The 27,901-nt window shown below is 40.7% G+C and overlaps 2 protein-coding genes across 4 annotated transcripts in view; one reads left to right on the top strand and one right to left on the bottom strand.

Moving 5' to 3' along the window:
* Positions 1-7: 7 nt before the first annotated feature.
* On the top strand, positions 8-21,024 carry Pank3 (pantothenate kinase 3). 3 transcript variants are annotated; one of them, XM_005350392.2, is made up of 7 exons: positions 8-175; positions 4,859-5,211; positions 6,566-6,819; positions 8,895-9,071; positions 11,778-11,901; positions 13,594-13,719; positions 15,165-21,024. In XM_005350392.2, exons 1-7 carry the CDS (start codon positions 148-150, stop codon positions 15,213-15,215), a joined length of 1,113 nt encoding a protein of 370 aa, XP_005350449.1. In that variant the 5' UTR covers positions 8-147; the 3' UTR covers positions 15,216-21,024. The 3 variants fall into 3 exon arrangements, with proteins under 3 accessions (XP_005350449.1, XP_026636178.1, XP_026636177.1); XM_026780376.1 differs by lacking the exon at positions 8-175 and adding an exon at positions 2,371-2,389; XM_026780377.1 differs by lacking the exon at positions 4,859-5,211.
* A 5,969-nt stretch (positions 21,025-26,993) lies between these two features.
* Positions 26,994-27,901, bottom strand: part of Fbll1 (fibrillarin like 1) — a 1,595-nt gene continuing 687 nt past the window's right edge. Inside the window, exon 2 of the mRNA XM_026780092.1 lies at positions 26,994-27,901. This exon is cut by the window's right edge and continues 49 nt beyond it. Coding sequence (XP_026635893.1) covers positions 27,122-27,901 — 780 coding nt within the window. The 3' untranslated portion in view covers positions 26,994-27,121.

Here is a 27,901-nt window from a genome sequence, read left to right on the forward strand (position 1 = left end):
CGCCCCGCTCTAGGCCCGCCCCGCCCGGCCTGAGGGGAGGAACCGGCCGGCCGGGCCTCGCCGCGCGGCCCGACCTGCTCCGGAGTGTTCCCTGGTCTTCGCTGCGCTCTGCACCCGAGGCTACTCCTCGCGCCTTAGGCCGACGCCATGAAGATCAAGGATGCCAAAAAACCCTGTAAGATGGGAGCCGGGACCCGCGGGTTGGGAAGGCGGCCCTGGGAGCCTCGGGCGGAGCGGCCTGCTTTGATCTGGGGGTGTTCGCGGGCGCCCGCCAGGGAGGGAAGGGAAGGATCGCAGCAGCCCCAGGTTGCAGGCGGCGCGCTTCCCTACCCCCATGCACGCCCGCCTGGCGAGCTTCTGCCGCCCCCCAGCCCTCTGCTCCCACTTGCTCCTGGACAGGATCTGGGAGGTGCACGGGAGATTTTTGACTCGGGTTTTACCAAACGGGATTGCACATCGGTCCAGTGTTGGTGTCAGGGCGGAAAGGTGGTCGGGGCTCCCAGCTAGGGGTTGGTACCTTTTCATTTTTTTTTTTTCCTGATTTCTGCGCGTGTCCTTGAAGTCCAGGTAGGTTCCTGGGAGTTGTCTTCTGTTGTCATTGGACCTTTTCAACGCCTGTGCGTGTGGTCTGCCAATAGGTAAATTGCCTTGGCAAGTTAGAATAGCAATTGGTTTGTGTTTTCGAAAGCAGATAGATAAAAAGACATTAAAAAAAAAAAACCCTATATTTCAACTACCCAGTTCGAAGCACATTAATGTCGTGGTACATACCTTGAGCTTTTTCTGTAATCGTGCATGCATAGACTGCGGAGGCTCTAACCGTGCTGTCAAAGAGCACCTCAAGTTTCACAAGCTACCTTTTAAAAGCCTTTAATTTCTGCAGTTGGTTTATTCATTGGTTCAGTCCTTGTGACTGTTGCTCCTTCGGTCTCTGCAAGCTAGGGTGTGGGGATCCGTGCTCTGTCTTAGCCATAGGTTTTATGGTTTCTAGTGTTCCAGGCTATCCTCCCGACTGCCCCCCCCCATCAAGTTAGAAAGCGGGCTCTGAACACCTTCCCTGCCCGCTCCCATTGAGGGGTCCTGTAAACCTCACGGAAGCAGCTTCAAAAGCAGTCTGGAAGAAACAGTTACTGAAATGTGAATTTTTATTGTTTAAAGATGAGGGAGACTGAACTTCGCCTTAGTAACTTTTCAGCACTCTCCACGGAGTCACTCAAAGTGCAGTGTCCTTTCCATCCCACCTACAGGGCATAGTCTAAATAAATACTTGGGAAACACAAGTTTATTATTGTTGTTTTAATTTTAGATTATCTGCCTATGAAATACATTAACAATTTTTTTTTTAAAAAAAAAAAGGTTTGCGTTAGTTCAAGGGACCTGTGATTCTCAAGAGTTCTGAGGCCAGCCAACCTGGTTTACAAAACAAGTTCCAGGCCAGCTGGAGTTACATGATGAAACCCTGTCTCAAAAAAGCAAGAACAGAAAAAGCAAAAAGAAAGCCAGAGAAACAGTGAAGGTTTAGGTTTACATTTTCCCGATTAAACTAATGAGCCCTAGGCTAGCATGGAAAAGCACATTTATCTTCTCGGTTCTTGTATAGCAGGAGACCCTGCTCCAAAAAACTAGTGCATCTGGGAACACGTGACATCTTTCAGCAAACTCATTTTCTCTGCTTTTTTAGTGGTTGCCAGGCAGTGGTGGCTCATGCCTTTATTAATCTCAGCACACAGGAGGCAGAGGCAGGCAGATCTCTGAATTTGAGGCCAGCCTGGTCTGCAGAACCAGTTCCAGGACAGTCAGGGCTACACAGAGAAACCCTATCTCAAAAAAAAACCAAAATAAATAAATAAATAAATGATTTAAAAAGTCATATAGGGAAGGCTAGGTGGGGGTGGGCAGCAATGCGCCACCACCATCTGGCTTATACTTAGGTATTGAAAGTAACCAAAAATCTCTTTGTAGCAGAATAATTGATATATGGTTGGTCCCTCCTCTGTACATTACAGTTCTGTTTATTTGAACTCTGAAGTGCAAGAAAAAAAAACTAGTTGTAACTACCATTAAAATAATCCAACCTCCAAAAAGGCCAAAAGACAATTTTTAAAACCATGAAGTACAGAAGAATTTGTTCAAGCACTTGATAATAAATGTCTACTGTCACTATATTGCTTTGGAAGCATTAGTGGAGATGGGACAGGAAAATGACCTGTAACTTTATACATGACTTCCCCCTTTAAGCAGGGCTCTTTAGACCATGAATGAATTTCTCAAAGAAGAAATGCTAGATTTTCTGAACTTAAAGCATCTCTTAGTGATACCACATTCTTTTTACCTAGGATGACAAACCTCTGACCCTTTTGCTTCTACCTACAGAGTACTGGGATTGCAGGTATGCAACTAACCAATGCTTTATGCAGCACTGCCAACTGAACTGCGCTTGGGAGCCTACATGTACCATATACATAAATGGTGCCTGCAGGCCAGAAGCAGGTGTCACATTCCCTGGAGCTGGAGTTACTGGCACTTCTGAGCCACCTGGAGTGGGTGCTGAGAACTGAACTCGAGTTATCTGGAAGAATAGCAAACACTCCTAATTGCTGAACCATCTCAGCCCAACACCTTGGAGTGAGAGCCCAGAAATCTGTAATTTTCAAATAATACCTAGATGGTTTTGATTTTCTACTTGCCAGGCACCTTTAGTTTTTTTAAGTGCTTTTGTTTTCTTTCGAGATGAGGTTTCTTTGTGTAACCCTGGCTGTCCTAGAATTTATTCTGTAGACCAGGCTGGCCTTGAACTCAGATCCATCTGCTTTTTCTGTTTTGTTTTTATTGTTTCTCGAGATAGGGTTTCTTTGTGTAGCTCTGGCTGTCTTGTAGCTCAGGCTGGCCTTACAGAGTTCTGCCTCTGCCTCTCAACTGCTAGGATTAAAGGCATGGGCCACCACTGCCCTGCTAGTAAGTGCCTCTTAAACTCTATGTTCTTATATTGCTACTTTATAAAGCTTTCTGATGTTCAGCCAAACTCTGTACTTTCTTGTGGCAAAAATAAATGGCGCATGAAATAGTCTATAGATTCAAGAGTAAGTTTCTTTCCTTACCATGCAGGTCTTTTGTGCTTGACTATTTTCTCAGCTTAATTCTTTCTCATAGTTGCCTAACTATATATATTAGGACTTTGCCTTTGGGTAGGCTAATTTTTGTTTTTTAGCATTCTCTACATTGAAAGAAGCATCGCATTTTACCCCCAGAGCCACATAGCCCAGTTAGTTGAAGTCCTAAACCTGAGTATTACTCTTAGCACATATGTGCTTGTCCTTATATAGGCAGTCCAGTATAGTTAGTCATATGTAACAAAGAAAATTAACATGCTGAATGAGCAAAGAAAAATTTCATTTTATTTGTGTGTGTGTGTGTGTGTGTGTGTGTGTGTGTGTGTGTGTGTGTGTGTAGGTGTGTGTAGACAGTGTTGAGTCTCATGGAACTGGTGTTACAGGTGATTGTGAGCTGCAGAACTCTGGAAAAGTAACAAGTGCTTAATCACTGAGCCCCACTTAATTACTCTATTCCCCCAAAGTTTCAATTTAAGGAGATAGTTTTTCCATTGGTTACCTGATGTGATTGTAGGCCAGTTTTTTGTGGTGTTGGTATTTATTTTTTGGAGACAAGGTTCTCTATGTAGCCTTACCCACTTCAGTTTTTGTGTGTGTACATGTATGTATGTGTACATTTGTGTTGTATGAACGTAGGCAAGCATACATGGTCATGTAATGCTAGTCCTTTTGCCTTTCTACCTTACTTTGAGACATGTACTTTTATTTTCTTTGCTTTCTTTCTTTTTTTTTTTGAATTCTCAAGACAGGGTTTCTCTGTAGCCTTCGAGCCTGTCCTGGAACTCTTGTAGACTAAACTTGAACTCACAGAGATCCACCTGCCTCTGCCTCCCAAGTGCTGGGATTAAAGGCGTGTACTTTTCCTATCTTCCTTTGCCACTGGGCTTACAGGTGCTCAGTCGATGTGCTGTGTCCTGTCTTTTACATCTGTTTTGGGAGTTCTGACATCCTTCTGCTTTTACAGCAAGATCTTTTGGCCACTGAGCCCTCTCCTTAGGCTCTAGTTTTAGTATATTAAAATCTTTATAGAGGGACTGTGCAGGACCCAGTTTCAATTTCCAGCACCCATATGACAGCTCACAACCATCTATCTATCTGTATCATATGCCCTCTCCTGACTTTCTTGGGTACCAACCACATACAAGCACAAAGGCAAAACACTCATACACATAAAAAAATAACTTTTAAAAACAGAACAATAATTTTCAAATCCTAGTGATAACTGATGGGTTTAAATTCTTCTTGTCACCGGAGTCACATGATAAATAAGCATTTAATGGGTGAATAGAGTGTATACCAGATAAAGAATTTAAAAGTCTTGGGCAATGTCTCAATATCATGTAAGTTTTTATAAAGTATACAAATAGCTGGGCAGTGATGGTGGTAAACACTTTTAATCCCAGGACTTGGGAGGCAGTGACAGATGAATCTCTGTGAGTTTGAAGCCAGCCTGGTGTACAGAGCTAGTTCCAATACAGGCTCCAAAGCTACAGAGAAACCCTGTCTAAAATCAAAAAAAAAAAAAAAGAAAGAAAGAAAGAAAGAATGGATGAATCCAAGGGGAACAAAAGTATACAAGTACAACTGAAGGAAAAATGAGTTATATGTGGTAGGTAAGTCTTTTAGCCATTAAGGTTACTACTTAAAGAATAAATGAAGTTTGTGGCTAATTAACCATTCTAGTTTCCCCACAATCATTATATATATGTGTGTGTGTGTCTTTTTTTTTTTTTTCTTTTAATTCACAGCTTTCCCATGGTTTGGCATGGACATTGGGGGAACTCTAGTGAAGCTCTCATATTTTGAGCCTATCGATATCACAGCAGAGGAAGAACAGGAGGAAGTTGAGAGCTTAAAAAGCATTCGGAAATATTTGACTTCTAACGTAGCATATGGATCTACTGGCATTCGGGACGTACACCTTGAACTGAAGGACTTAACACTTTTTGGACGAAGAGGGAACTTGCACTTTATCAGATTTCCAACCCAGGACCTGCCTACTTTTATCCAAATGGGGAGAGATAAAAACTTCTCAACCTTACAAACGGTGCTGAGTGCTACAGGAGGCGGTGCTTACAAGTTTGAGAAAGATTTTCGCACAGTAGGTGTCTATTACTTGAAGACCAAAAATTAATGAGAATATTCAATTTTAAATATAATTCTGGGCTTCTAAACAGTGTTTCTCAACCTTCTCAATGCTGATACCCTTTAATACAGTGTCTCATCCTGTGGTAAACCCCAACCATAAAATCATTTCAATTGTTAGTTCATAACTGTAATTTTGCTACTGTTATAATTCATGATATAAATATCTGATGTGCAACATATCTGATTCAATCCTTAAAAGGATTCTTTGACCCCTCCCACAAAGGATGGGCCCCACAGGTTGAGAACTGCTGATCTATGGTGTTCCTTAATTCATTTTCCCTGAAGCATATGTGCATGACTAGATTTTTACTTGGAACATTTTAACAACTTTATGGGCTGTCTACATTCCCCAAATTTCAGTATGTGGTACATGAGAAAAGCCCAGTGCATCTGGCAGTCTTACTTTTGCTGTTTTACATTTGTTTTCTTTTTGTTGTTTTTGGGGTCAGGGGCTGGTTTTGTTGGTTTTTGGAGACAGGATTTCTCCGTGTAGATCAGGCTGGCCTCAAACTCTGCCCGGCGTTTTTGTATTCATATTAGCTATCTCTATTAGCCATCTCCTATAATAAGTTATATTAGTATGCACCTCTTGACCTTTAGGTTATAGTATATATGGCAAGAGAACTATTGAAGGGATATTGTGTTTCCGTATTTGGAGATTTATCACCTGTAATTCAGTATTTTGGAATGTTGGCCTAGCAAATTAATATATACATTAAAACTATGAGCAATACCTTATGTTTGTGTGCATTGATAAATAAAATTAATGTGTGTCAGAATAGTCAAGTAACTCAGAGGTGAGGTGATTTTTGAAGTTTGTATAACTGTCCTGTGTATAACAAATAGCTACCATTCCATAACCCTGTCCACTAAATGTTTTTCTTTTTTTAATTTTGTGGTTTTGTTTTTATTTTATGTACATGGGTGTTTTGCCTGCATGTAAGTCTATATACCATGTGCATGTCTAGTGACAAAGGTGACCAGAAAAAAGTATCAGAGTCCCTGGAGTTGCCATGTGGGTGCTGGAGTTGAACTCCGGTCATCTAGAAGAGTAGTCAGTGTGTCTCTTTTACTCATGCCTCCACTTCATCCACTGAAATCTAAAATACCCAGGTGATGCTGCCTTCACTGAGAACTAGTGGATTAAGTAAAATCCTTGATAGATTTTTGACCCTAAATAAGGAAAAGCTGCAGTACCTTAAAAAATACTGAAGTTTTATAAAATCTATGAAAACTATTCAATATAATTAAACCAAGTATATTTGTTTGATATTTTAAAAATTCTTGATTTTTGTTTTTTCTTCCAGATTGGAAACCTCCACCTGCACAAACTGGATGAACTTGACTGCCTTGTAAAGGGCTTACTGTATATAGATTCTGTCAGTTTCAATGGACAAGCAGAATGCTATTATTTTGCTAATGCCTCAGAACCTGAGCGATGCCAAAAGATGCCTTTTAACCTGGATGATCCTTATCCACTGCTGGTAGTGAATATTGGCTCAGGAGTCAGTATTTTAGCAGTTCATTCCAAAGACAACTATAAAAGAGTGACTGGAACAAGGTAGAAATCTTTTTGGTCTGATTACATTCTTCGTCATGTTTTATGCATAAAAGTTCTGGGGTGTATTTTGTTTTATTTATCTGTCCGTCTGTCTGTTTTTGGTGCTAGCATACTGTTGCTAGGTAAGTATGCTACAGTGAATTGAGCCCCCAGCTGTATCAGTATATCGCTAGTTCCTTCGTTTTACCAGAAAAATAAATAAATACATTTTGTGCAGCAGCAAAATATATAGGGAGCTGGAGAGATAGCTCAGTCGTTAGGAGACCTTGCTATTGCAGAAGACCCAGGTTCAGTTTCAACACCCACATGGCAGCACACAGCCTTTTTTAAGTCCAGTTCCAGAGGTTATAACCTTGGCTGGCACCAGCCATACACATGGTACAGAACATGTGTGCAAGCAAAACACTGAAACACATAAAGTAATGTCTTTAAAAAGATGAATAAATTAAAGTGCTGCAGATCTCTTTTTGTAAGATTTATTTTTGTTTTTTTATTTTGTGTTGCTTTGTTTATTTCAAGACGGGGTTTCTCTGTAGTTTTGGAGCCTGTCCTGGAACTCACTCCATAGACTCCATAGATCAGGCTAGCCTTGAATCTATCTGCATTTGCCTTCTGAGTGCTGGGATTAAAGGCATCTGCCACCATGTTTTTTCCTGGGTTTAACAGAACTAGCAGTGGTAGTCAGCATTCTGTTGACTTCAGAATTACATTATCTTTATATTTTTGCTTAATTCCTGTAGCATTTTTCCTTCTTAAAAAAAAATTTTCAATTTTTATATTTAAGCATAAAACTTGCCTTGTACTATATAGATTTGCATTTAAACTACAATATTAGATAGTGGGGTAGCTAATTATTTTGTGCTTATTTTTATTTATATGTATGTGAATTTAATGTGCAAGACATTTGTGCATTTGTCTATAGAGGCCAAAGTTGTCAGACCCCCGGAACTGAGGTACAGGTAGTTGTGAGCAGCCCAAAAGGGATGGTGGGAACTGAGTCGAGGGCCTCTGTAAAAGCAGTTAACCTTGGAGCCTCCTCTCGAGCCCTGTAGTTAATTTTTAGGATGAATTTAATGTGAACTCCTTATAGAATATATTGTTTTTAGGTATACCATAACTTTTTAATAATCTGAAATATGAATGTGAAGGGTTTTACAAGACTTTCTCTTATGTATTTCATTAACTTTTGAGGATAGGTGGCAATGCCTGTTTATGTGAGCAAAAATTTTGAGATATTTTAGATGGGTTTATAAAGGGGGAGTTAATTTTAAAGCAGTGGTGTCGTTGAAATACTTAAGTGCATTAGTACTCTAATAGTGGTAGTCCTTTAAAAGCCTACTTTTGTGCTGTCATTAACCAGTAATTGTACAAAACATTTCTTGTTTTTGTTAACTGAAAAAAATAAGAAATTTAGGTGAGTCTAGCAAACAAAGATTTTGCATTTAAAGACTAGAACTGCACAATTACATTTCATGGGCATATCCAAAATGATATGGGAATAGTACCGAATAAATTTATCATTAATGTGATTATCATCTGGATATATACTTTCTCTCTAAGTATTTGTCTGGTTCATGTTAGACTAGCTGAATTGATTTCAGCCCAGTTGGGCAACTAAGTAAGCCTTCACAGAGTCATTTCTTGAGAATTTAAAGCACAGATTTCCCTTTGTTTGATATTTTTAGGACATAGACATCCTTTTTGAGTCTTTCTGTGTTGGACAGGCTGACCCAGAACTCCAGCTCTTGTCTCAGCTTCTTTATTGCTGACAATTGTAGCATGCATTATCTCACCAGCCTATTATTAGTATTTCTTTTAATGCACACACAGTATATTTTTAGCAATTACAAAGCCATTAGATTCCAGGTGGGGTTTTTCTTTCCAGCAGACTTAGCCTTTGAGATGGCAGGTCTGGTCTTCCTAAGTAGTTTTTCTTTTTTATTATGTTTATATTTAGTAATTACCATGTTTTCCATCTGTTTTTATTCAATAAATGAATGTTATCTTTTTACGTTGGAAAAGAAAATAACATGTAAATGCAATTTAACAAGATTATCTTATTTTGCTTTATTTAGCCTTGGAGGGGGCACCTTTCTTGGTTTATGCAGTTTATTGACTGGCTGTGAAAGTTTTGAGGAGGCTCTTGAAATGGCATCCAAAGGTGACAGCACCCAAGCTGATAGACTGGTCCGAGATATTTATGGAGGAGATTATGAAAGATTTGGTCTGCCAGGTTGGGCTGTGGCATCTAGGTAAGTTATTCACGTTGTCTATTTAGTTTTTGTAAAATAGTATGTCGTGGGGTTTAACGGTGATTTCTTTGTATAGAGCCCAAGTTTTCAACATTGAAGTAGCTTAAAAATAAAAGACTCAAGCTGGGCAGTAGTGTTGCATGCATCAATCCCAGCACTTCGGAGACAGGTGGATCTCTGAGTTTGAGGTCAGCCTGATGGTATACAGACCAAGATCCAGGACATTCAGCACTACACAGAGAAACCCTGTCTTGAAAACAAATAGCTGGGTAATGGTTGCACACACCTTTAATCACAGCACTCAGGAAGCAGAGGCAGGCAGATCTCTGTGAATTCAAGGCCAACCTGATCTACAAGAGCTAGTTCCAGGACAGGCTCCAAAGCTACAGAGAAACCCTGTCTCAAAAAAACCAACCAACCAAATAAATTCATTATGAAGTTTACCCTGTGTGCACCCTGTAAAAAAACTTTCTTGTGCTGATGATATTTCTCAGTGGAGGAGCATTTGCCTAGTATGCCCAAGTCAGGGTTTGATTCCCTGAACTGCAGAACAAAAAGAAACTTCTCATCTGACCATGGTGGCACCTGTTGTTAATACCATCATTTAGGAGGCAGGTGAAACTCTTGAGTTTAAGGCCAACCAAGTTCTACAAAAGAACTTCCAGGCCAGTCAGGGCCGCACCATGAGACACTATCAAAAAACCAAAAACAGGAACGGAAAAGTTCTTTTTAATTCTGAAACATCTTTAACAAAGCTTCTTTGTTAACTTAGGGCAATGATATCCTTGGGCCAATAAGATGGTTCAGTGGGTAAGGGTGCTTCTGCCGTGCCTGTCTACCTTAGATTGAGCCCCAGAACCTACATAGTAAAAGTAGGGAACTAACTTCCTGCAAGTTGTCTTCTAGTCTGTATGCACACACACAGGGAGAGAATAAATAATGGTTGAAAAATGATACTTTATGATGTTACAGCTTTCTGTTAGAAAACTTACCTGATTAAGGCATTTCTGTGCTTTTCAGACATTTAAAAAGTTATATATTTATATTAATATAAAATTTTTCCAAACAATTTAAAATTTTGTTAGTGTGTACTATTTTACACATAATGGGTTTCATTGTGGTGTTTTCATTTGTAAATATAAATTTTGTTTTGGTTTTTTGAAACAGAATTTCTCTGTATTCCTGGCTATCCTGGAGCTCACTTTTAAAGGCATGTGCCATCACCACTGGCTAATATAATTTATTTTTATCATGTTCACCCCTGATACTCTCTCTTCTCCCATTCCTACTTGTATTGATCCTCTTCTAAGTAGCTAGTCAGAGCCGGGCGGTGCTGATGCTAGTCAGTCCCCTTCTACGTTTTGGGTTTCCTTTCATGACCCAACGAGTTTAGTTAGTGTTGCTCATCGGTACATTGGCAACATAGCAGTGGCTCTGTAACTAAAGAAAATGTGTCATTCTCCTGCCCCCATCAGCTTTTAACTGCCTTTAGATCCTCGAGGGATAGAGCTTCATGAATTCCTCTCTGTGTTTATATGTGATTTGTGTTACGTTGTGATTGACTGTTGCTGTCAGGGTATCCAGTGTCCTCTAGAAGTAGTAGTGGACTTTGCCTCCTTAGCACGTCTCTTCACTCTTCACATGTGATGTCACTTGTGATTTCATACATGTTTCATTATTTTTGTGTGACATTTATCTTGGTCATTAACCTTGGTTGCTTCTGTCTGTAATATTCCTTCTACTTCTCTCTTTTTAAGGTGGAAAACCTCAGCTTTTTTTTTTTACCTCAAAATGCAATCTTTATTCTTTTTATTGCTCCCTGTAATTTGGTCTGTCTATCTTGTTACACTTACATGGCTCCGCTATATGATCTTTCTTGTCCATAGGATAGCTTCAACAAGATGTGTACAGCAAGCCCTTGGAATGTAGTTAATGCATGCCATATAGTCAAATGACAGCATTTAGATACATTGGCTTTTTAGTAAGATGAACACTTCTAGTTAATTTTACCTTTATTTTTACCCTTTCAAATATGGCTAATAGATAATGTACTATGTGGTACTTTTTTTTTTTTTTTTTTTTGGTTTTTCGAGACAGGGTTTCTCTGTGGCTTTGGAGCCTATCCTGGAACTAGCTCTGTAGACCAGGCTGGTCTCGAACTCACAGAGATCCGCCTGCCTCTGCCTCCCAAGTGCTGGGATTAAAGGCGTGCGCCACCACCGCCCGGCTGTGGTACATATTTTTATTGAACACTGCTGACCTAAGCAGTATACTGCTTGAGGTACCTTTTATGTCTAGCATAATGCTTGGTATGTCATAAATACTTATGTTATTGAATGAAAAGGATTTGACATTAGAGCTGAAATCATCTTTAACAATATTTTGACTTTAAAAGCAAGTCAGTGCACTTTTTTCTGGCTTCCTAAAATGATTTTAATTTTCTTATGTATATTGGTCTTAATATATAGATGTAATGAAAGTCTTTGCTTCATAATAACAAGAAAGTCTGCTTTTTTTTAACTTTTAGTTCTTTTTAAAATGTTGCTTATTCCTCATGGATTTTTGTTTTGAGCTTTTCCATATATGCTCATGCTCTTTTGACCCTAACTGTATAGACCTATCATAGATACGTAAGCTAATATGTGAATTATTAATTGTTATCAATAGATTTGACTTGTCTGTTCCTTTGTTTTGTTTTTTTGACAGTTTTGGAAATATGATTTATAAGGAGAAGCGAGAAACTGTTAGTAAAGAGGATCTGGCGAGAGCTACTTTAGTTACTATCACCAATAACATTGGCTCTGTGGCGAGAATGTGTGCTGTTAATGAGGTAAGGAGGTGTCCAAGATCTTCTAATTTTACAAAAAAAAAAAAATCTGGGCATAGTGGTGTATGCCTCTAATCCCAGCACTCAGGAAGCAGAACTCTTGAGTTTGGGGCTTATTCACATAGCTGGTTCCAGGCCATTTGGGGTTAGAGAAACCTTGGTGTTTTTTTTTTTATTTTCAAATAAAAATAAATTGATTCCTGTGCTTCTAACAGAACACCTTATTTTCCAGGAAGGCCTCTCAGGTTGAGATCCATTTCTTTACACTCTCGGATAAAATGTCTTATTTATCTAGTTTACCTAAGGTTTGTTTACTCAGGAGGCAGAACCAGGTATATCTTTGAGTTCAAAGGCAACCTGATCTACAAAGAAAGTTCCTGGCCAGCCAAGGCTACACAGTCAGCTTCCGCTTCAAAATAACCAATAAAAAGAAAGGAAGAACTATGTCAAATAGCATAAGTCCCTTATTGTTCAGTCCCCAGCCCTGCAAGACAAAAACAAGCCAACTTGGGACCAGATATAGGACAATAAGTACTTACTCTCAAATGAATACACAGTCTAAATCTAAATGGGAGTTAAAGATGAGTATAAAACATTTTGAGATAGCTATTGAAAAAAGCAGATTCTTGTTTATAAGTAGTGGAGTATTCAGTTACTGAGATACTGGAAAGTTTCTTACTGCCCTCGGCTTCTTTACAGTGCTGCCTTGTTGCATATGGATCAAGCAGCATTGTACAGGGCTATGAAGGCATTGAGACTTGTTCTTCACATGCTGTCTGAGGGAGCTGTGTTGCTTGCCTTAAGAAAAATATGGAGGGTTGGGGATATGGCTCAGTGACTACTGTGCAGAAGACCTGAATTTGAATCCCTAGCACCCTTGTAAGAAGTCAGGTGTGACTTTGGGCCTATAACCCCAGCAGGTATGGATGGGGAGACAGGAGGGTCCCTGAGGTTTGCCATCAGTAGCAAATACTCTTTAACCACTGAGCCAGCTCTCCAGCCTAAACTTTTTTTTTTTAATTTTATGTGTATGGGTATTTTTCCTGCACGCGTATCTGCACCGTTTACGTGTAGTGCCTGTAGAGGACAGAAGAGGGCATTGGATTTCCTGGGGCTAGAATGAACAGCCAAGGTGGTGCTGGGAATAGAACTGTGGTCCTCTTTCCTAATCACTGAGACATCTCTCCAGCTCCCAAATTACGTTTTAGTTGGTTTATGCCTCTTGTTCCTCTGCCTCACATGTTCCTCCTCTTTAGCAACTTTTATGTTACTCACCCTTCAGGTTCCTCTTCCCCATTCATTCCTACTGTCCAACTCTGGAAGGCCAGGTTGCATTACATGGTGCCTGGTTACAACAACTAGATAGTACTTTTTAGATCAATGTTAGGTTTGCAGTAAAACTGAAATAGGAAAGTATAGGCTGTTGTCACACCTCCCATACATCTGTGAAGCCTCCCTCACTCCGCATACTCTGGATCTTGGTATATTTGGTTGTAATCCAAGAACATGTAAGACATGACATCAGCACTAAAGTCCGGAGTTCACATTTGACATTAGCATCCACTCTTTAACTATCTAATTCATTAATAATCAGAAGTGTAGAACTGTATGCCATGTAAGTAGTAATGAATGACACTAACATTCTTACATAAATATTTTAATCCCTTAAAAGTTATCTTTCTTCTTTTTTTCCAGAAAATAAACAGAGTTGTCTTCGTTGGAAACTTTTTACGTGTCAATACTCTCTCTATGAAACTTCTGGCATATGCTTTGGATTACTGGTCAAAAGGTCAATTGAAAGCATTGTTTCTAGAACATGAGGTATGAAAACATCTGGACTTATAAAGATACATCTGGCTTTTTTATTGGTTTAGGGAATCAAGCTTAGTTCCTTGTATTTACTGATTGATTTATTTTCCGAGGCCTGGGCTGTGTCATAACAAAGAGATTTTTTTTTAATTCCCTCAAGGTATTATAACACATCCCACCCTGAGAAGTAACTATTGTAAATTCTTGAAATCTGTAAGATTTGTTTTTCAATTTGCTAACTAATACTATAGTGTTATTAGTAACACTATAGGTGTCAGGAAGCAGAGGCAAGATGTTTTGGCCTAGGTTTGAAGCCAGTCTACTCTGTATAAATTCCAGGCTAGCCAGGATTACATGTCAAGACCTTGTGTTCAAACAAACAAAAAACCAAACAGCTCACCTTCCAGTTTTTTTTTCCTAGTTACAATATCCAGTTAAATTCCAACCTGTGCAGTTAATCAGTCTCATATAATGAAATCTAATGCTTACATTATTTTGGATTAATAACATTCAAAGTATTGCTACAGTAAGTTTCCCTATCTATTGTCGCAGCTCTCTGTACAAATTAGAGTGGAATGTTCTCACCCTTCTACAAGACACACACTAAGAGTGTCAAAGGAGTTTTTTTGTTTATTGATTAAAGGGAGGGAGAGAATACAGGGTTGCTATATTAGTTGTGTAAATATTAATATCTAAAAGCCATAGTTTAAAGATACTTATTTCAAAAGTATATAGAATGCAGCTTAAAGTTTTTTATTGGAGTCTTAGTAATGACTTCCTCTGACCTCTAATTTTTTTTTTAATTTATGTCTTTATCAGATTGACTCAAGTTTGTCAGTCTTACTGACTTTTCCAAGAACCAACTCTATGGTTGATTTTTGTTATTTAAACCCCAATTTCATTCATTTCTTCCCTGATAGGATTTCTTGATGTCTGCTCTGTTTAATATTGGCTGTTTTTCAAGAGCCTTGGAGGTGCATCATTAAATTGTTTATTTGATATCTCTCAGATTTGTTTTCTTATGACAGGATTTCTCTGTTTAGCCCTGGCTGTCCTGGAACTTGATCTGTGGACCAGACTCTACTTGCCTCTACATCTGCCCCTTCCCTATGCTGGGATTAAAAATATGTCTTAACATACCTGGCTAGTTCTTTTTATTTAATTCAGGCTGTTAGTTTGTGTCTTTTTAGTTGGGGCCATTTACATTTACATTTAAGGTTGTTAATTAGCAAGGAGAGGGAGTTGCTATTTTCAGAAACCTAAGTGCTGTTTTAATAGATGATTGTTCTCCTTTCCTTCTGTATTAGTTTTGATGGTTTGCTGGGTTCTGTTGGACTTGATGCTTCTTTTCCTGGGTCTAGTTTGTTTTGTGGAATGTATTCTTTGATGTATTCATGCTATATAAATGTGTGTTCTTAACAAGTTAATTTATTTAAAAGCTACATTGCCTTATGCAGGGATACTTTGGAGCCGTTGGTGCACTTCTTGGACTGCCAAATTTCAGCTAAAACATCAGATACTCACTAAGAAATGTCATCCAGAAGGAACTGGTCCAGAAACTGCGTTCATTGTTTGTCACTGGGAACCAAAGGATGAAAGAGCTACGCTGTATGTGTTGATTTTAAATGTCAGAATGGTGAGCTCAAGAGCTTTGCTGCCTGGGAAGACCTCTGTAATGGAAAGTATTCCTCATTGATTGTCCCCTTGTGTGTATATATAGCCAGCGTTCCGTCTTAAATGCAATACAGCCTCTTGATTGTTGAACTTTTCTCAAAAAATGATTTTCTATTTATTTGATGTAGCCAACATTGTAGTACTGTATGCTCAAACACAAATCTTCAAATCTCAGAAATGTTTGCTAATGCAAAATAATTAATACTAAATATTTGTTTGGAGTCTGTTTTATGTATGTTTGGTTACTAGTGAACAGGAAGTAACATCCTCTGTATCATAATTTATTGTACTGGCAATCAAAGATGATCATTTTCTATGACTTTAGAAATGTTAAGGCAATATTAAGTATTAACTGTGGTAGTAGTTTTATAACATATCCTCCTCAAAAAGCATGTGTCTATGACTTTTTTCCCCATAAGTACAGTTTTCCACTCAGTTGATGAGTAGAAATACTGTGTTTAAACATGAACCTGAATTTTTCTTTTGAATCTCTGAAATTTTTGCACATATTTGGTGGTGTTACATTTCTTTTATTTCATGCATTAATCAGTATATGTGTTAAGATGTTTTAAAATTGAGGGCATAATCGCCTACTTTGGAATCTGTCTGATTAAGTCCTTGGACTATTCAAATGGAATACAGTTAGAGTGAGTGACATTCTGTTCTCTTTCCTTACCATGTGTATCTCAGGCCCAGACATACATACTTCTTTCTTCCCATTAAGTCTGAACTGTGAAAGCTTATTTAATCCTACAAACCATAGTGATGGACAGAATCAGATGTTGTCTAAAAGGATGTTGTAAAATTGGGACTCGGAGACAGTATTACTGAGTTACAAATGGATCAATATTCATATTTTTTGGCCATAAAAGCATTGAGGATCCAAAATTGATGTTTCCTTCTGCCTTGGAATTCTTGATTTTGAATTTCTGATTTTTATAAAGTTAAATCTCAGATTTTACATTTGCAGTAACATTTTGGAGGCTAGTAGTTCCATAAAGTTGAGTCTGTAAAGGCAATGGTCTTGTATTAATTACCAATATCTCTGGAAATAACCTTAAAGAGGTTAGAAATTGTTTACATTTCAAAAAATATTTCAATATGGTTTCTGAGACCCCAGTGTTGAGTAGTGAGAGCTTTCTACCAGATTGTCAAGAGGTGCTTGATAAGACAGTTCTCCATGTAGTATTCAGATTTTATGTGGAGGTATTTAAAGATACGAACATACAAATAGTATCTGCAGAGGGAAGCATATGAAGATAAGTGTTTGCCCAGTAGACTGCTTGGAACTTGGAAATGAGCCCACTCGAGGTTGTCTTTGTCAGTGTTTGTGTAGAAGTGGCCAGTTCCAGCTGGAATGCCACTGACTGCTTCCTTTGTTTAAATGGTTTTGACTCAAGTGTTCATGCAGATAAGAAAATAATTAAATGATAGAAACTGCAGATGTTCTACCTGTGGAAATTCTATAAATCAGCAACTATAGGTTTAGGACTAAGAAAAGAATAGTGTTCATATTCACTTGATCACTATACTTTGATTAATGTGGAACTAACATTTTATCATTTGGAACTGAAATTACCTACTAAAATCCATGTAACATGAACCAACTAGCTCATTGGTTTACCTTTTTCCAAGTGTAATCTGTAATTATGAATTAATAACAGAATCATGATTGATAAAGGCTGCCAAGATTCTAATCTGCTTTACATTGCTCTTGAGAAATTCCCTGTAAACTTGTTGTTATAAATAGGTTTGCTTTTAATATCAGTCAGCCTGATTGAAGGTCTGTGGTTTGGTTTTTGTTGTTTGTTTGTTTGGGTTTTTTTTTTTTAGGTTTTTGTGTGTGTGTATGTGTGTTTTTTGTTTGTTTGTTTTTGTGTTTTAGTTTTTCAAGACAGGGTTTTTTGTGTAACAGTCCTAGCTGTCCTGGAACTCATTGTGTAAACCAGGCTGGCCTCAAACTCAGAAACACCTCCTTTTGACTCCCGAGTACTGGGATTTGTGTGCCACCACCACCCAACTAAGGTCTGTGTTCTTAAGCAGTGCTGTTTAATAGAAATAAAGTGTAAACCATGTATAATTTTATATTGTTCAGTAACATTAAAAACTAAGAAGAAATAGATTGCAGTCATTTTAGTACATGTGGGTTTTATGTCCTTTTTTTTTTTCTTTTTAACCGATGTATCTAATGTGTTATTTCAGTGTGAAATCAGTGCAAAAAGTGTATTGGGAGATATATTTTGCCCTCTTGTTTATTTTTGTTTTGAGTTATTTAGTCTTTGTCGATGTACATTTTAAATGGCACATCTCAATTTGAACTGACTACATTTAAGATTTCATAACCAAATATATAAATAGTGCCCACTGTGTTAGTGTTTTTCTAGAACTTCTGTTTTTATTTTTGAGACAGAGTCTCAGCTAGTCTAGCCCTGGCTGGCCTGGAACTGGCTATGTAGACCAGGTAAACCTTAAATTCAAGAAATCCACCTGTCTCCTGGCTACTGAGATTAAAGGTGTGCTAAAATTACTTAAAAGAGAAGACTATTGTGTGTCCATGAGAACTTTATTAATATGAGCTTTTAAAAGAATGAGATGGGGGGGGCTTTTTTTAAATATAAAGATCATTTATTTGAGCCAGTTTATTTTGCACAGTCAAGCTGTTACTATTCCAAAAATACTATATGTTGGCATCGTGTCATCTCTTGTATGGGATTTTTCTAATATCTGATACTGATAAAACTGCCTGTGATAACCCTAGTAGTTAACAATCTCCAATCTCCAAACTAATGGATTTCCTTCATGGAAGCAAAATTAATTTCAGGGACTTAGTTTCTAAAGTTTCTGAGTTTTGTGCAGTCAATTGTGAAAGATTACCCAGAAACACTTTTTAACTCATTGCTGTCTTTTATATGTACAGAGAATCTTTATAAAAATTCTGATTAACTTCAAATGCTAAGAGCATTGTCAGCCATGGTTTTGGTGGTAAAATACACATACAGATCTAAAGCACCACCACTCCTCCAGAGTGTTGCCTTTTAACTAGCCGAATCCCAGGCTTCTAATACACAGGTCACATAGGTTAGCACAGCCTTTCCCTCTGTTTCTCTAAGTAGGTGGGGAAGTAGTGGGCCCCTCCTTTGGATAAAGTCATTGCCGAGGTCAGTAATGTACATGATAATTGAAAGCCAGCCTCTCGAGGTTCTCATTATTTGCAAAACTTGGACTCTTGAAAAACTCTTAATTGATGTTGCCCCTGAGAATGCATATGTTCGCTGTGTTTGAGGAACCGTTCCTAAAAGGTAATGCTGTTTGGGGGTTACATTCTTGGGTGAAAAGCTTGGCCTGGCCATAGTTTCCAAATGTCCCCTATAAAACCACTTTGTTAGAAACAAAGTTTTTTCATATTAGTTTATTTGTATCTTTCTTTTGTTGAGCACTTTATCTTTGTTAATGTGTTGCATTTGCGAATATAATTCAGAAATTCTAAGTTATGTTAAAAATTGAAGCTTAATGAAAATGAATGTCCATTACTTTGCATTCAACTTTTGTGCTATATGTAAACAAAATAATCAAAATATATTCTTTTTGAAAATACTCTGATTTTAAGATGATTGCTTCAAAATGTCAATGTTTTCTTTTCCCAGCCAAGCCCCTGTTCACTGAGTTTTATGTTCTGGCAGTGACGCAGACAGGCTGAGTGTGTTATGTTCTGGCAGTGATGCAGACAGGCTGACTTGTCATTTGTGTCATCAGACAATCTTTGGTTTGGTTTTTCTGGGTTGTGGGGTTTTTGTTGTTTGGTTTTGTTTTGACAGTTTCTCTGTGCAACAGTCCTGGCTGTCCTGGAACTCATTTTGTGCTTGTCTGAAACTCACAAGAGATCCTGTCTTTCTCTGCCTCCCAGGTGCTGGTAAGAAAGGCATATGCCACCACATCTGGCCTGCATCCCATAATCTTACAAAATTACTTTTTGTTTGCAGTTTGTAACAAGAATTATCTTTTCTGGTGAGTCTCATAATGTGATTTTTCTCCTTTGAAGATTGTGATGCTGATTTAAAACATCAGTGTGAAAAGATACTGTCCCAGGTTTTCTGCTGTCTTATTTCTACTTAACAAAAGGTTAAACTGTTTTGGACAGCAGCTCCCTGTTGGCTACACTGTGCTGTCTTGTATATATATTCAATACATGTGGAATTGAGATTTGATAATGTTTTATGGTGTGCTGGTCATTGGCCCAGCTTCTTTGAATGTCACTGTCTTTATTTGTAAACTGGGAATTCAGTGGCTACTGTGGAAATGACATGTCAGGAGCCTGAGAACAGCTGCTTCATTCCTGGCAATGCTTCTTTCTGGCTTTTATTAGTTTGTGCTAATAAGTACTTACAAAACCAGAAAAACACTATTCTCCCTGGTTACCATCTATGATAGCTGTTGGAAAGTGTGTGCATACATTCATCTATGAAGTACCTTGAATTTTTTTACAGTTATCCTAAAAATTATGTAGGGATTATTAGTACTTTTCATTTGTACAAGAAAAAAACTACACCTTTAAATTCAGAGAGTTAAAGCCCATCTGAAAGTTTTGTATATGTCCAACGCGTGGTTCCCAGCCACATTTACAAAACGAAAAAGGAGTTACGTGCAAGTAAGTTGAGGTGGGTGGACCTAATGAGGCAGACAGAAGACCTAAAATCTCTTTACTGATCTTAGTGGGACAGACAGTGTGCCCGGCAGCAATGTCCTTCTAAAAGTCAGTGTGAGTTAATGCTGGAATTTTGCTGCTGGCTTCCAGCACTGTGCTTGGGAATCTGATCTTTATTCACAAACTAGTTTGGGTTTTGGGGAGTGTTTGTTTGTTTGGTTTGGTTTTTCAAGAGTGGGAATAAAGGTGTGTGTCACCACCGCCTGGCTACTGGTTTGTTCTCTAAACAAAGGTTTTGGTTTTGCATAGCTGAGTGTCATGGTCCTAATCGTGCATGTAAATCACTCCTGCAGTAAGTGAGGTTCAGATACATGGTTACTCGTGCCTACTGTTTGAGCTAAGCGCATTTCTGTCTTTAACTGAAGTCGAAAGGCATTCTTTTCAGTTCTGCCCCGTTCTGATGAAATCAATCCTAGGTATTTTCTGTCCCATTTTTGAGTATTTTTAAATTGGGGATTATTCTACTTATACATGTCACTTCAGTGTAAGCTGCCTTACTATATTGGTGGCATTATTTTTGTTATTCCAAGCTTTGTTATGTTTAGATTCTTCTAATATTAAATCTTATGTAAAAATGTATGATGTGCTACAAACTTTATGCATAATAAAAACTAAGTTATAGCCTATTGTAACCTATAAAACATTTCTTGTAAATTACCTAATTTATTTTTCCATTTATGTACAGTATCTTAATGTAAAAATTTTAAATATTTGTTGTGGCCTGCTCTGTAAACATTCCCACACTTTTTCCTTTAATGCTTATTTGCATGATAGAATCTTAGATTCTACTTGTTTGTCCCATGTGGCCAGCCATTAAGCCAGCTTCAGGGTGTCTACCTTTTCTGTAGTTTCTAACTTTTTCTAATTTGTTAATATTCTAAATAAGTGTTAGAATCATGCCTTTTATACCCTACTTTACAAATAAATTCTCTTATTTACTACATGTGTCTCTTGGTTGTTTCATCTTGTAGTACTGAGCAGCTGTGTCTCCACTCTGATTCAGCATAAGGTTTGATCTCATGGTGGTTAACTGCTAGAGGGTAAACTCCATGGGAATAAGGACATTGTAAAGATTTGTTCACTCCTGTATCTCCAATATCTGGTACTGAGAAAGTAACCAATAAGTGATATGTTTAATGAACTGACTGTAAAGTGTTTTTGTGTATCTAGACTGCTTGAGTAATGTAATGTACCTTCAGAGACTCACACAGATATAAAAACTCTTCTTATTCTGGAATGAGACCATTTTTCTATGCCGTGTGTACATTTGACAGGACATCTGATACCTTGGTGACACAATTTGAGAAAGTTTATTCTAAACTAGATCTTATTTTTTTTTTAAATCTTTAGTTTTATTTTTTGTGTACATATTTTGCCTGCATGTAAATTTATGTGTACTGTGTGCATGCCTAATAGCTAGGGAGGCCAGAAACTGTTGGAACCCCTGGAACTGGAATTAGAGGTGGATGTGAGTACTGTGAGCTGAACCCCTTGTCCTGCAAGAGCAGTAACAGATCTTAACCTCCAAACCGTCTCTCCAGTCCAGCTGCTGTTTAGTAGTCAATGCCTGTTTGAGAGGGAAAAGTACAAACTGATGGCATTGTCTTCACTCCAGGTGTATAGTAACAATTGATATGATGTAAAACAGCTTTCCTGTTAGACTCCTTTGAGCAGGAAGTTGGGTGGGTAAGGATGGTGGGATGTGGATATGCTGCATTTGAGGGATAATTCAGCTTCCACAAACAAAGCACAACTTGCAGTTGGAAGTAGCTGTTAAAGAGTTCAACACTTCACTGAAGTGTAATTGCTTTGTTCAAAGTCAGCATTACATCTGGGAAAGAAAGTTGATAATTGATTCTGTGGGTGCTGTGTAAGTTGTGGAAACAAGCTGTTTATTGACATTTCTCAATTGAGGGCAGTGTGTTTTAAGTAACTGCTGATGCCTTATGTTAAATAACTATTCAATCTATGACCCTTAGTAGCCAGCCTCTTCTTCCCTTAGCCTCTAGGCAACAACCTGGAGCTTTTAAGTGTGAATAGCTACACTTAGGTGACCTGCTGTCAACCTTTTTTAAGACTACAGCATGTCACTAACTTCATACGTACGTGTTATGTATTTGGATCATACTCGTCCACCTCACACTTCTCTCCCAACTCCAGTATCCACCCCCTCTTGCTGTCTGTTGTCTTGATGTGAGTTCTAGTCTAGACTTTCCATTTCAAAAGTTTTCTCCCTGCTTTGCAGTCTAGGGTTTTCATTCTTGAATGATGTCAAGAACCTGGGAACTTCCAGTCTAAACTCCAGCCCCCAAGAGCAGCAAAACCGGGACTGGGGTGTGTTCTTGCTTTGAGCTATAAAACACCTGCGTTTGTAGCCTCCGGAACTGATAAAATAAGGACCTAACTGTTTAAGCCACCAGGTATGTGTGTTATTGCAGACAAAGCTTGTATTCATGACTTTCCTGTAGCTGTGATAAAAACACCATGACCAAAAGTGGCTACATGGAAGGGTTTATTTTGGCTAACAGTTCCAGAGGGAGAGTTCCCATGGGGCAAGGGGTGAGGGTGCAGGGAGGGAGAGGCATGGCAGCAGAGAGCCAGAGCAGGGAGCCAAGAGGTCACATCCTTAGGAAGTAACGCCTCAAGCCTTTAATCCCAGCACTCAGGAGGCAGAGGCAGGCAGATCTCTGTGAGTTCGAGGCCAGCCTGGTCTACAAGAGCTAGTTCCAGGACAGGCTTCAAAGCTACAGAGAAATTCTGTCTCGAATAACCAAAACAAATAATAAAGAAGAAAAAGTCACAGCTCAGCCACAAACACCCAGCACAGAGGATGATCTCTGTGGAATGAGGCTAGGAACTCTCAAGACCTGTCCCCAGTGATGCTCTTCTTCCAACAAGATTGGGACATCTCTGCAGACAGTACTCCCAACTGGGGACCAAGCATTTAAATACTATGGGTGCATTTCTCACCCAAACCACAACGATATCTCCCACTTAGACCCCCAAAACCAGAGGTCAGGCAGTGTGTCAGAAACACTGACCCATCCTAATAAATCTCCTTCTTGGTGTTAAGGAGAGGGATAAAAAAAAAAAAAACCTACAGAAACTCTAGCTTCACCGCTCCTAATTGTCCTAAGACTGATCAAATTGAGGGAGGGGAGGAGATGGCTCAGTGGTTAAGTTTGTACTGCTCTTGCAAGGGATCCTAGTTCAATTCCCAGCATCCTTGGCAAGTACCTCCCAACCTCCTGTAACCCCAGTTCCTCTGACTCCTGTGAGCCCCTGCACTCACGTGCATATAGCTGCATACAGAAACACACACATACATGAGTTTTTAAATTGTTTTAAGATTTGTTTGGTTTAGAAAGCATATAGCCTGGTGAAACATTATATATAGCTTCTACCTTTTCTGTGTGGGTTATGGTAACAATAACTGGGCTGTCTTTTATGGACTCTGGGTGACTTGCAGAAAACATGAACTCTTCACTTGGGCCCGCATGTGTCTAGCGTGTCTACTGGGGTTGGCTGAGAAGGGTTGTCACCTGTCCTCATACTCTGTCCCCTTTGCTGCCTTAAGCTTGGTGTTCCAGTCTGCTCAGCTCTGTCTGTGGAGGTGGTGATCATTTGGGAAAACTTACCTTGGCATAGACTTGTACTCTCCCCCCACCCCCGTTTTTCTCCCTCTTCTTCCTCCCTACCCCGCAGTCCCATCGAAACTAAATATACCCACAGCTACTAAGACTCAGGACCAGACCGTGACAAGAGTGAAGAGGTGGCCTCCAAGTCCCTGAGTGGTCCCTGCCCATTCCCAAGGAGTGATGAATGATAACCTCTTACCTGCCCATGTCTCCCCATCACTTCTACCCTGTATCTGGAACCCTCCAGCCCTGGGAGCAGAGTCTGGCCACCAAATAAAGCCTTTCTTTATCCCCGACACTCATTTCTTTAGTGCTGGTTGTCCTAGGCCTGGGTCTTGTAAGCTGAGGTATTTTGTCAACTATGGCTTGAGTAGAAAAATACACTGGGCGACCCAAACATGACTTTTCTGGAAAAGCAAGCGGATGTAGCTCTGAGTAAATCTGGTACCAGAGTCTCTGTTACCTCTATGATGCCTCAGGATTTTACCTCCCACTGGTGTGAGTCTCATCTTGTCCCTGCCCTCCTCCCAAACCAGGCCTTACCCTCCTGCCGCCCTCTGTCCTTATTCCTGCGTGTCTCATGGTTCTCACCATGCCCTTCCTTTGAATCACAATCCCTCTGAACTTTGTGGGGATTGCTTCTTTTTCTTTTTAGAGACAGTGTCTCCCTCTGTTACCCAAGCTGACCTTGAACAGGATCCTAAATACAAGTGATTCTCCTGCCTCAGCTTTTAGAATAATAGGCTACTGGAGCAAGCCCTCCATCTGGATTCAAAAGGATCCTTGAGAAGATGGTTGTCACACTCTTTGTTCTCAATGGGCTCCATTTTAGCATCTTCAGATGTAGTCCGTGTGACGGTTTGTCTGGAGTAGGGAAGAACCCACTGTCAGGATGGCAGCTGAGTCCCTGCTCTATGCCCTGTTCTGGGGGAAATGCATGCCCTGTAAGGAACAATCCAGAGTTTATTAGCCAGACTGGGCTGGCTCTGATGAAGGCCGGGCCCGGCAGTCTCTTTCTTCCCTTCCATCTTCCCCAATGCCCTGAGATTCCATCCCCAGCCTCCACACCTTACCCCAGCTACTCATTCCTTGTGGTGAGACTGGAGATGGGGCTTTGCAAAGCAACCGGATCCGCATAGACCTTAGCGGAAATGACATCGACTTGGGAGTCAAGACTGCTCGGGTTTGATTTCAGGCTGTGAGTCTTTTGGGGGGAGAGTAGGAGATGTCTTGAGTGAGATTTCTCACCTGGAACTTCAGCTCTCTCAGCTGGGAAGGAGAGGACTAGCCCTATGCCTGTCCCTGGGCTTTAGTGTAGGGATGAGGACATGATGCTTTATCCTTTTGTTGTTCAGGGAGTTGCACCCTGGAGCAGAGCAGGCCAGGCCAGGTCTCTCCCTGAACATATACTCAAAAGTGTCTTTTTTTAATTACATTTTAAATTTCATTGTATATGTGCTTGCATGTGTCGCGTCCACCCTCGATCAGCAAGGAAAAACGCAACACCCGGAGCTCTTCTTGCAGCAGTTTTCAGGACTTTATTCACAGCAATCTATCTCCTTCTCCTTCTCTTTCTCTCCTCTCTCTCTCTGGGCAAACCTCTCCCAGCTCTTAAGTAGGCATGGGCTGCCAACCCCGAACTGCCAGGTGGGCACTGCCCATAGGCTCACGCATATGCAGGCAGCTGATAATCATTGCGTAATAATAATCCCAGCCAATATGAGGAGCTGATTAGCAGGTGTGGCTCCATGCTGCTCGCTACATGCATGCACATGACCATGCACGCATGTGGAGATCAGAGGGCATTCTGGGGGAGTTGGTTCATAGCTTCTCCCATAGGGATTCTGGAGACTGATCTCATCATCAGGGTTAAGCAGCAAGCCCCTTTACCTGCTGACCCATTTTGCCAGCCCCACCCTGGGCACATTAAGAAGTCAAACCTTCTCTCCAAATGTTGCACCCCCAGATTACACACTGATGACTTTGCCAGTTGGCAGTGGGGCTTAGGGTGTGAATGAAAGCATTGAAAGTCTGCTTGGGGCTTGAGGATGGGGTACTAGGCTTTAGGAAATCCTGAGCTCTGCCACTGCTCATTCTCCTGCTCCTTTGTATTTGTCTTTACCTTTGACAAATCTTACTGTGTAACCCAGATTAGCCTTTCTGCTTCAGCCTCCCAAGGCTAGGATGGGTTAGTTCTGACAGCCAGAGTCCGGTGTGCTGAGCCCAGTGTTACCTTCTGAGAGGAATAGTTCCGAAACTGTCTTTGCTGGCTGTTCTGTAGACCTTTGGTGATGTCACCTTGGGTGTGTCAGACCCAACACTCTGTTTCCCTGCCTCCCTTTGCTACTTAGAAAGGGATAGCCCAAGCACATGGTGAGAAGACACCACAGGCCGCAGAGCCCGGCTTTGTGTGTGCTGGAGGAAAGGGGCAGAGTCAAAACAGCACAGTGGATGCCCAAAGTGGCATCGAGATTTTCCCACCTGCGTAAGTTTGGACAATAGGTATTCACCCATTGCGTCAAATGGAACATGGCATGGAAAGCAAGCCAACAGAGCCCCGGGAGACGATGACACGCTACAGTACTGGAAAAAGAGTGAAAAAAACATACGGCTAAAATTCTGTGTTTGGGTTGCCTTTCGTGGTACACTTCTGTAATTCCCATTTACTCAGGAAGCAGAGGCAGGAGGATTGAAGTGCAAGCTCAGCCAGGGCTCCAAAGGAAGACTGTGTTTCAGAACACGCAACACAGCTGGGCCTTTTAATCCCAGCACTCAGGAGGCAGAGGCAGATGGATCTTTGAGTTTGAGGCCAGTGTGGTCTACAGACGAGTTCCAGGACAGCGAGGGATACACAGAGAAACCCTGTCTCGAAGAGAGAGAAGGGGGAGGCAACAGAGGGTGGGAGGGAGGAGGGAGGGAGAAAAGAGTATGCTCACAGGAAGAGTCTGGATTTGAGTCAGACAGCTTGAATAGGTAGATGAGCCTCCAGTACCCTTCCCTGTAATCAGCCTTGGTCATGTGACCTGACCAGTGGGAACAGACAGTGCCTTCTCACTTCCCTAGGAAATATTTAAAAGATCATCAGCAACTCCAGGCTCTCTTTTTCCTGATCCTGTGATTAGAAGATGTGTGTATGAAAATGGGACCCCCAAGGAGCTAAGACCTACGGTTATTAGAATAGACACCACTCCCAAGTTTTTTCTTGAAGGGGTCTGTACCATTAGTCCACCAAGACTGGACCGTGAATTAACGTGCAGCTGCAAACGCCAGCCTGGTCTCACAGTAGTACACTTGGGAATTGTTTATTTCATTTAATAGAAAAACAACACAATAGGACAGGCACAAAGACACAACTCAGTCTCGTGGCAGTGCAGGGCACCTTCCCTGTCTTCTGTTGCTGCTACTTGCTGCTGCTCTTGGGAGGGGGCCGGTAGACTCCGACGACCACAGCGTGATCCCTCTCATAAGGCTCCAGGGTTAGCTGCTCCTGTGGCTTCAAGTTCTCCTGCTGCAACTTCTTCACCTCGGAAGCAAACACAGCCTCCGCGGACGCTGTGGAGTCGATGCAGTTGGCCTTGATGGAAATGAGAAAGTGGCCTCCGTTGCGCAGAAAGGTGTGGGCGTTCAGCGCCACGATGCGGGACTGGTCCGGCTGGGCCACGTCGGCAAAGATCACGTCTACCATTCCGATGAGCATGCGGTACTTGAGCGGGTGCCGGGCATCTTCCAGTACCGGGATGATGTTGGTGCGTTTCTTGGCCACGTTGACCAGATCTCGGCCGGCGCGGTGGGAAAATTCAACCGCATAGACCAGGCCGTCTGGGCCTATGATGTCGGAGACGTGAGAGACAGTGGTTCCCGAAGCGGCACCCAGATACAGTACTTTGGACTTGGGCTTGATGTGAATCTGGTCCACGCCACCCAGGATGGCAGCGGCCAGTTTGGAGCGGAAGGGGTTCCAAGTGCGGTACTCCTGCTTCTCGCCGTTCTCCACCACGGTGACGCGCTTCTCTCCGTACACCGAGACTCCCGGCACCATGTTCAGGGTGACCAAAGCGTCCTCTGCGCCGCGGTAAATGAACACGCCCTCGTGCCGATGCGGCTCCACCGACACGGCGATGGCCTTCCTGCGGCGGTTCTTGTTCTTGGCCGGCCCGCCGCGCCGCTGCCCGCCGCCGCC

The sequence above is a fragment of the Microtus ochrogaster genome, chromosome 7 (genome assembly GCF_000317375.1).
Source record: "Microtus ochrogaster isolate Prairie Vole_2 chromosome 7, MicOch1.0, whole genome shotgun sequence".
In the NCBI taxonomy this organism is placed as follows: Eukaryota; Metazoa; Chordata; class Mammalia; order Rodentia; family Cricetidae; genus Microtus; species Microtus ochrogaster.